General features: G+C 42.4%; 1 protein-coding gene across 1 annotated transcript; it reads left to right on the forward strand.

Annotated features, from left to right (window-relative positions):
* Positions 1-25: 25 nt before the first annotated feature.
* WDR4 (WD repeat domain 4) lies at positions 26-9,317 on the forward strand (the record flags this gene model as incomplete). Its single annotated transcript, XM_009081077.1, has 6 exons — positions 26-86; positions 1,200-1,298; positions 4,977-5,041; positions 6,560-6,743; positions 7,617-7,686; positions 9,002-9,317. Coding segments are annotated over 6 exons (655 nt in total), but the record flags the coding sequence as incomplete, so codon positions are not given.
* Between the last annotated feature and the right edge of the window lie 838 nt (positions 9,318-10,155).

Consider the following 10,155-nt stretch of genomic DNA (forward strand, 5'->3'; position numbering starts at 1 on the left):
CAACTTTTGACTGCTTTCCTTTTAGGTTTGTAAGCAAAATACTGGTCATACCCAACTATCCTGATCTGCTGTTGTCAGCTTCTGGGGTATGTATTGCAATTTCTTCAGAAAAGAGTCTCCCTTGAAAATTTAGCCTCTAAACCCATTGTTTGCTTGTGCTTCCCCCAAGTTCCTTGAGATACTTGGAATAAACTCTCCTGGTTTACAGCATGGCCTCTCTCTTGGGACTAGATGATCTATAAGGTCCATTCCAACCCCTAAATTCTATTCTGTGATATTTTTTTTAGGTTTTAAGATGAAAAGGTTGTCACCTCTACCCCTTCCCACAGGGTTTCCCTTGTGAGATTTGATCTGAATTATATTCTTGTCTGTATGTCCTCATAGTACATCCAGAGCATGTTGTGTAGAGGTTGCAGTGCAGTTCTGCACAGTGCTGGGATGAGGACTGAAGAAGTGAGTGTTCCCTCCTTTCCCTCCCCAGCCCATTTCCTAAATTGATCCTGAATTGATGGCATCCTGCTGCCATGCCAGACCTGTACAGAGTGGATGGAGTGGGTCTAAAAGAAGAGAAGCAAACATTTTTTATTTCCCAGACTACCAAAACTGCATAAGAAACATTTTCTGTTGAGAATGTGAAGATGATAGCATCTCTCTTAGCATTTGGTTTCAGCAGCTGTTCTTGCTTCCCTAAGGCTCTTGTCTTTTGTCCCTCTAATTCTTTAAGTAGCTGTAGCATTAGTGCTGTGCATTTTCCTTGGAAAATACCATTTGATGGCTCTGTTTTTCCAGAGAGGTGTTTAGCTTCTCTCCAGGAGGTTACTAAATCAAATAAGAATTTGAGTGATAGCAAGTGTAGAGGGTGGACAAGGGCAACCTGAAAGAATTGCTATTGAAATGCTGAGCACACGCATTGCTGTGCTATTGGAGACAGGCTGGAATTGCACTCCTCCAGCTACCCAGTTTCCACTTCAAAAGGAGAATTAAAATTAGCATGATTGAATAATTTAGGATGGAGGGGGAAATTATGTTAATTAAAATGCTTTATCTGCAATTTGAGGTCTTAACTAAGTGACTATTTAGCAGCTTCTCTGCGAAGCTCTGCAGGGAAATAGTTTAGCTGAAGGCCACGAGTGGCCTCTCTGCTGTCTTTGCCTGGGGTGCTGTTAGTAATAGACTTGTGTTTGCTTCCATCTGTCCAGGACTCGACTCTGAGACTTTGGCAGTATAAAAGTGGAGAAGAAGTGTACTGCTGTCAGCTAAGTAGCATCTGTGGGCCTGAGGCCACCAAAACTGACCAGGTATGCCCATGTTTATTTATTTGTGCTTTTGCTGTGCTGATTCTCGTGGCTCCCAAATATGCTGGTTGCATTTTGTTACAGGTGTATCCCTTCTGTGGGTGGGTTTGGAAGTTATATGAGACCTAGAAACTGTTACAGTAGCCTGGGATTCAGGAAAGGAAGAAAGTCCCTGAAATCCATTCCGGTGTCTTGTGTGCATTTGTAAAATGTGCCAAGCAGTGACCAAATTCCCATGGATAGCCTTTTGGAAACTAGAGGCTTGGGGAGTTCCAAAGCCCAAGTTTTATCTTTGGGTTCAAAAGTGGCTAATGAGAGCACTTTGTTCAAACAGCAGGGTTGGACAGCCATCCAATCCATGCCTGCAGTAATACTGCAAGGTGGTTTTTTTTTTTAGAGAAGAATGGTTTTGTTTTAAAATAAGATGACTTGCTTGTAAATTAACAGTGCTTGATCTCACTCTGAACCCTAACTCCACTGCTTACAACCAAGTTTATAAGAAATAATAAGCTATATAATGAACCTTGAACATAGCATTGGATAAAGTAAATGTTAAAAACCTTGTTGCTGCAAGTAGGAACTGGATTTAAAAATATTCTCCAACTCTCTTGCAATGTCTTTGAAGGCTTTTGAATGTAGTTTACTAACACTTGCCTTGTCTCCTAACACACCTGATAAAGTCTCTTCCATAGGATACCCTTTTTGCTGATGTAGTCTCTGAGGAGAAATTTGGGTGCCCTTTGAGGAGTCTTTGTTTAGCTTCTTTACCTCAGTGTGAGTAAGCAAAGACAGAAAGGGAAGGGCCACAAACTGTGAGTTAATAAATAGAACCCAGCAGCCAATTAATAAACTGTATTCCTGCAGTGTTTTGCAGTTCTATCCACTCCATATGTGTCTCCTGTTTGCCATATGTGGCACTGGAAGCCTCGGGCTGGACTGTTCCTTGGCTCTGTGAAATCCTGCTTACTGCCACTCTTACAGGTGTTTTACAGGCAAAAGGAGACTTGTGTTTTGCTGCTGTCATAGTGCTAGAAATGCCAGAGATGACATCTGGGGTAGTATTTAGTTGTGCTGTGCATCCAGGTATACCAAAGATCACAACCTTCACAACCTAGTGTGACATTTATAGTCTGAATTTAAGGAAACAATCTCTTTGAGTCAGCACTTCGCTAGCACACTGTCTGCAAATACCTCTGCAGCCAAAGGTCAGATGGGAGTCTAAGTGTTTTTTTTCTTCAGAGTTATGTGTCATTTTTACCATTGATAACCAGTGTGAATGCTCTGAAGCTTTGAGGCAGAGCTTGAAGCACAATGAGAATGGAATCATCAGTACTGGTGGGTCATGTGAGCACAAAAATGTGGGCTTATTTTGCTTGGCAGATGATGAATATGTGTCTGTTTTGGGAATGTAGGAGTGTTTTGAACAGTGTAGCATAGGTTTGAGCTGATGGGTTGCAGATCCTCAGTTCGTTTTCCCACTAGAATGGGAGTAATTCTCTAATTCCATAGTGCTATATAAATATTTTTCCTGCTTCAGAGCTTTCACCTCATCTGATCCTCTTGACAGCAGAAGCTTGTTTAAAGTCCAGAACATGAATTGCACAACTCTACCCCAGTGCCCCAGTACATTAATTTTTCATAGGGTCACCTCTTCTCACAGATGACATCAAAAGTTAATTTTAATGTGTTGTCAGGCTGATAACAGTGCCATATAAATGCTGAATAGCTTCAGAGAGTATCAAGTGAACATCTGTTTATCACAGACTGTTCTTGTAGCTCTTCTTTAACTGATTTTGTAGGCTTGTCCTTGAGCAAGATACTCTTGTGGGTCTTGCATTCACTTTGCTGATTAACTTACCCACACATGGAAAGGAAGGAGCGTGGAAAGAAGATGCATTTTTTTGTCTCTTTCCAGATGTGAATAAAAATCGGTTCAAATCAAAAAAGCCTCCTCTTCCCTCTCCCACTGAGGGTGGGGGGGAGCTGCTGCCCAGCTCAAGTTCACAGAACCCTTTGTCTCTCTAACAAAGCCCTTGGCTGTGTAGGTGGACTCTTCCCTGCATGTTTGTCAGGCTACAGACAGAGAGGCAGAGCTTTGTGATTAGACATAAATATCACAGGGTTTTTGATGTCTGTGTGAAATGGGTCCTGTGTCCTGATGCTAAATATGCACTAACAACTTTGCATTTCTGCAGAGTAGCAAAGGTTTGGTCCCATCTGTTCCCAAGAGCTCTGAAACATACCAGTCCTTTTGATAATGGCTTTTATAAAGTGTTCCTCTTCTGCCCAAACAGGCAGTTGAGTGAAAAGTCTGTGCATGGTGCTGTTCTTGCTTCCCCACCATGAGACTGTATCACACAATGGACCTTTTATCCTCGTGTGCTGAAGACAACCCTGGGTTTCTGCTATATTTATACCATTAATTAACCTTCTTTCCCACAGCTGGTTTACCTTTTAGTAGCTGCATCATGGACTGTTGACACAATAGTTAGCTCCTGGTATTAAACTTGCTGACATGAATTTTTTGAAGTTGTAGAGCTTGTTTTGCTTTCCTACATTGATTGCAAAATTCCCAGACAAGCACCCTGACAATGCCTTTACATCAGCTGGTAGCTCCAAGGGTAAAAACCTGTGGTTACTTCCACATTCAGCTAAACTTGGCCAACCAGAGGTTCTGTCTAGTGACCAGTGTCGTGTTAGGCAAAGAGGTGATGGTAAAGAGAAAGAAGACTTGACGATGCATCAGAATTCTGCCAGCAGAGTGTCAAGAGGTTGTATTTTCCCTGTCCTAAGGGAAGTAACTCACTGCTTCTCTAGTTGGAAGGTTTTAGTCATCAGAAGTGCTGGTGCTGCTGCTTATAAAATATGCTTCAGACCCAACCTTTTGCCATTGCAGTTTTGTCTTTCACGCTATACAACAGAGAATTTTGAAGACATCATCTTCAGTTTCTCTGCTCCTCCCAATTTTACTTCCCACTCAAGGAGCCTCAAATCAGTTGTTACGTATTTCAAGTAGTTTTGTGCAGCAAAGGTATTTCTCAGCTTCTCTCCCAGATAAAACTATGTAACTTCTAAATTAGGAGCGTGATGTGGGTTTTTTTGTTGCTGTGTTGGTTTTGTGTTGGATTTGTTTAATGAGGAAAGTAGCTTCAGGCAGTCTTTCCTTGTTCTTCAGAACACATTTTCTGTGGAGCTGTGTGGCTTCACCCAGGCACAGGTTGAAAACAGACAGCACAGTGGGTCTGTTAGGGATATTAGCTATGCATCACTGTCTTCGTGTTTTAACAAACATAACAGCAGCTAATAGCTTGTGTTTATAATATCTGAGCTGCTAGTGTGATATTCTGGGTGAGGTGGCTTAATGTTGATGTTTTTGCCATTAGCATTGCAGGAGAGAATCTTTGAAGGTGGTGTGCTTTTCCTTCATCTGTTAGTTTGTTAAGAGTAACTCACTAAAACCTTTACATTTGATCTCTGGAGAGTGTGGAAAACTCCATAAAACAGCAAACACTGGTACAAAAATAAACTTTGACTGCAGTTTAAAGGTAATTATGTTGCTTAACTTGCTGTAAATTAAGACATCTGCTAAATTTTAAAGGCTGAGACATGAAATGGAATGTGAATTTTCTGCCCATAAATGGTCTTAACTTACAAGGATGTCTCTTTTTCTGTTCCTAATAGAAATACACCGTGTCAAGTATAACCTACTCCTGTCAAGGTGGTTATGTTGCTATCCTGTGTGACTGGTAAGAATTAAGGGTATAATGCCCCAAATCACCAGTGCTCCTGCAAAGGCAAGAGCAGTTTTCCCTGCTGGCTGTCCTGACTTTCCCCCAGCTTGCAGTCCTTGGTACTGTGGATCTCCAGATGTCCCAGACTTGCCTGTGGCTTCACAGGGAGCATCTGACTCCTTATTGTACTTAGTCTGAGCACAGAGGTGAGTGCAAGGGTTACCAGGCTTAGGTAAATTTTTCAGATTTTGGGATGCCTTTTGCTCAAGGGAGGAAACACAAGGATAAATACAAGGCTAAGATGTAGGAGAGCCCTGCTGTCCTAAATTCCTGTTTCTGACCCCTGTGTTTCGGGTCCCATTTTGTTCAAGGTGCTGCAGCAATGGAGCAGCCAAACTTCTGTTACCATATTCTGCTCCTGTAAATGGCTTCAGCATTCTGTTTAAAACCACAGTGTTGCTTCAGTTTAAAACTCTGGAGAGGCTGTGTTGACTTTTGGGTTCAAATATGAGTTTGTGTGAGGAGAGAGTGCTCAGGAGCTGAAGGGCCTGAGCACTGAGGAACCTTCCAGAGCCATCTGGCAGGGAAATGTCTTGTGGGGATGGATAAGTCCTGTTCCCCTCTCTTTCCACAGCACCTAGAGCCTGCTAAGGAAGCTGTTTTTCCTGACAAAAGCTTGCCAACAGGAAAGGGAGGGATTGCCAGGGCTGCCTGCACAGTGAAATCAGCAGCCTGTCCCCTCAGTGCTCAGAGCCTTAGCTACTCCCTGTTACACCTCCTGCATGGACACTCTGGAAGGGGAAGCCACATCAGCTGAGGGCTGTGCTTGTCACCTAGCCCTGGGGCCACACTGTGCTCTGCATTAGGCTTTGATTTTCAGCTCCACAGCCTAGTGGTCTAAACAGGACTGTCATGTGGGCCTGGTGCTCCACTTGGGAGGGAGCTGAGGTGTCCTGCCTGGCACACACACACTGGGGACCTGCCCAGGGGAGGTCATGAAGCTCTGCACATAGAGGCTGTGGTGTTTAGAGGAGAGAGTGCTGATGGAGAGGTGGAAATGAGAGCAGTGCCAGCATCCTGTTCTTCAGCCATGTCAAAGTTTCCTGTCCCTTTCATTCCTTCTTCCCCTCCCCACCATGTAATTCCTTTCCTTTTTTATTTTCACTGATGCTCAGCTACATATTCCTTCAAGCCCTGTAGGTCAGTGTGCCACAGTGCAACACTCCTTATATAAGTCCTTAGTAATCCTTACGAAATTCCCTTTACTACCTTTTCTTTTAAGGAGAAGGCAGCTCTAACTGCTTTTTCTTTGACATAACACTTGAAAAGCCATTTGACATGTTGAGTATTTACAGCTTCTCGCTCAGATTGTGTAAGCAAATTGCTCTTGAAGTGCTAGAGTGTTTTTTGCAGTTCCTAATGACTTTGCTTTGGCTCTGTTTGGAAGGAGAGTGGGTGTCTGCAGTTTGCTGTACAAGTGGTGACTGTAGGTGGATTTGGCAATAATGGTAATTAAGTTTTTCCTCTCAAAAGTATTCCCACAGTCTACATCTTTCAGCTTGATGCCACTGCCCAGCAGCTCATTTACAAACAGCAGATCTCTTTGAAACATAAAGGTTGGGACATTGCATTTGAGGAAACAGGAGATCTATGGGTTTTGGAGGAAGACAAGGAAGCTCCTCTTCAATTGTACAGAGCATGTGATGGACAGTGGAAGGTACCTGTGTTATGCTAACATCCTAAATGTCTTGTGTTGTCTTGAGACCACAACAGAAATGGAGTTAACTATGTTTCATGAAAGCTAAGAGACACCCTTCCCTCTGTCTTCAGATGGAGTAAAAGCCATAGGTACACATCTCTTTCTGTTTCTCACCTGTGTATAACACAAAGGTGTCAAGAGCTTGTTACCAGAGTTACCAGTGTGTTCTCCAATAAAGCTAAGATCTGGCACAGCAACATCAAGCAGAGTGGTTGTTAGCCACTGCACTCAGTATTTTAAACCACTGCCTGTGCTATTTAGGAAAACAAAACCAAAACAACAAAATGCCTTTGTGGCTTGCTCAGGAATACTTTCCACACAGCTTTCCCTGTGCCTGCCTCTGAGGGATCCTTTGGAGGACAAGGCATTCTGGAGTATTAAGGGATTTTTTTTTTCCCTCTGAGAACAGGGACTAAATTTAGAGGGAATGTGCTATCAAGTTCTCTGTAATAGCCTATTAAACAACTGGAAACTCACTTGTTATCCTTGTAAGTCCCCAGCTAATTATGGTCCAGTTGTGAAGTGGTTTTAAATGAAACTTCTAAGCATGTCCTTTGACCCTTACGTGTTCTTGTGATATTCCTTTTCCTCACAGATTAGTAAGTGAGAATCCATTTCACTCAAGCTGCAAAACTTCCCCAGCAGAACAGGAGACCTCAGGCCAGGTTTCTGTAGCAGTCCTGGAAAAGAGGAGCCCCAAAGACATGGAGAGCTTACACTTGCTCTCTTTCACTGTACTCCTCTGAGAGCTGTTGCATTTTTCAGTATGTTGTGAAACAGGAAATGGTTTATTAACCCCAAATTATCATGCAGTATTCCTTCTTTTCCCAGGCTGTAACTGATGACAAAGGATTACAGAAGATGTCAAAATACATTCAGGACAATTGGACAGTGTTTGAAGGTGAGAAATTTGGTCAATGTCTGGCAGAAAAATAATGCCTGGTTTGCTAGTTCTTATGTTTCCAGGATTTTTTTTGTATTTTAAAAAAACACACAACTTCATTTAGAAGCTAAAATTATGGCAGTGGTGGTGGCAGGGTAGAGAAAGGGTTGTGGTGTGTGCTAGTAGATGTCTTGTTATGTAATGACATTTCTCTGCTGTACTTTGCTGGGAGACTGAGACCCTTCCTTAAAAAAAGTGTTACCATCCCCACCAGTCCTTTGCCTGTTTGTGGTGGCCAAATGTAAAGATGGAAGAGTTGCAGGAATGTGCAGTCTAGTGTAAAGTCTCCTTAATATCTAGTATTAGATGATTTAGTGTGTAGCTGTCATTAAGTTGGTCATTAAGTTGGTACAGTCTCTGAAATCTCAGTCAGTTACTCCTTTGGAAGGGAAAGTGTTTGCATGTAGATGTTGCAGACTTAATAGTTACAGCAGGGCAGATAATTAGGAGTATGAGATCTGAGAGAAAATGAGCACAGAGAAGTAAGAGGAGCAGGCAGGGGAAGAGGTTCTGAGCATAATTAGCCTGTGTAGCAAATGAGTGTGACATGCACTAGCTGGTTGCATCTGCAGCTGGGAGAGGAGGAGGGCTCAGATGACAGGGTTTATTACTGTTAATTAGTGAGGGGAGGCTCACTTGATGAGCACTTATTCCAGTGCATAATTAGTGCTTGAAAGGTAGTTACATCTTCTAAAAAAAGTGATCATTACATTGTTTAAATGTAGTCTTAATGCCTGCTTATCCTCCTTTTATAAACTTGTTTCACCTGGTTGAGGATTCTGTAGGGTTTAAGATGCATCAGTCAGTCTTGAAGTATCACAGAATGGTTTGGGTTCGAAGGACCTCAAAGGGCATCTAGTTCCACCCCCCTGCCAAGGACAGGGACACCTTCCACTAGCCCAGGTTGCTCCAAACCCCATCCAACCTGCCCTGGTGGAACACTTCAGGGATGGGACATCCACAGCTTCTCTGGGAAACCTGTGCCAGTCCCTCACCATCCTCATCTTAAAGAATTTTGCCCCAATATGTAACCTTAACCTATGCTCCTTCAGTTTAAAGCCATTCCCCCTTGTCCTATCACTACATGCCCTTGTGAAAATCCCACTCCAACTTCTTGTAAGCTCCCTTTAGGTACTGGAAGGCTGAGAAAGTGGATAGGAACACAGTAAATGAATTAAAATGCCACTATCTAGAATTGCAGTACAGGAAATAATCGGTGAGGCCTCTAAGGGAGTTAACACTTGCCTCGTGTTCTTGCTTTGCTCAACTGCAGGTTTTGTTGGTGCAGAGAGTTACTACAACAATCTCTACAAGGCCTCGTTTGATAACATGGATGACTACCTTCAGAAGAAGGAGGAAAGGTTACAGCAGCAGAAGAAGAAAAGGCAAAATCTACAATGTGGTTCCAATGGGCAGACAAAAAAAAAGATGAAGACTGAAGAGTCATAGCTATGACTGTATTTAGCCTGTAACTTTTGCCTTCATGAAAGGAGGTGACCCAACTGCAGACTGTTTTCAAATGTGAAATGAATTATGCAAGAAGACTAGTTTACATGCAGCTTTTCAGGTGGGCAGATAGGACAGTATCCTGCTTGCAGCAGTTAATGCATTCACAATACACCTAAGCTTCTAGCAGCATACAGTGGTTCAGTCCTGGGAATTTCCAGGGCATGATGTATGAATATTGGGGATGGTATTTTCCTTGAAACAGGATTTTCTTTTTGCCTACTGTGTTCAGGCTTTCTCCTTCTTCAGGTGGAAATATTGTGATTAAAGATATGATTTTGGTTTTGTTTCTTTTGGCTTGGTTTTTAAACTTTTTAAAAGGCTTGTTAGTTACTGTAACTAACTTAATGTATCTGCCTATGGGAAAGGGAATGTAGCAAAATTCTTGCTGTATATGAGAGGTTTTAGCTGAGACTTTGCCTTCTCTGTTTTTATCCTCTAACTGGGATTCTGCCTGGCTTCTAACCCACTGCTTCTTACTTGTGAAACATTTCTATAGGAAAAAATGCAAAAGTAGGTTTTGTACACTGCAAAGTAAAAGTAAAACGTGTCAGTCAACTTTGTGTTACTGGAAGATCCTTCTACTGCAATATGATCCCACTTGTGTCTGTGAAAATCATTTGAGAGGCCTATGAGCAAAACTTGGAGTGCATCCTGCTTTCTTCAACAAGAACCCTTCCATGTTGCAATTAGCCAAGAAACACTTCTTTTTGAAAAGGTATCAGTAAGAGCCTTATGGGATCACTTGTCACTTCATCACGGGGCAGAAGATGTGTTCATCTACCAGATGGTATCATGTCTCTGTGGAATATATTGTGCTTCACAAAAGCAGGTGTAGAAATCTGTACAACCCATTAAAAGTATTCAGAACTTATGGACCATGAATATTTCTGTAGCTCTCTTTGTGTAGCTCTCCTCTCT

The sequence above is a fragment of the Acanthisitta chloris genome, unplaced genomic scaffold (assembly GCF_000695815.1).
Source record: "Acanthisitta chloris isolate BGI_N310 unplaced genomic scaffold, ASM69581v1 scaffold12540, whole genome shotgun sequence".
Lineage (NCBI taxonomy): Eukaryota > Metazoa > Chordata > Aves > Passeriformes > Acanthisittidae > Acanthisitta > Acanthisitta chloris.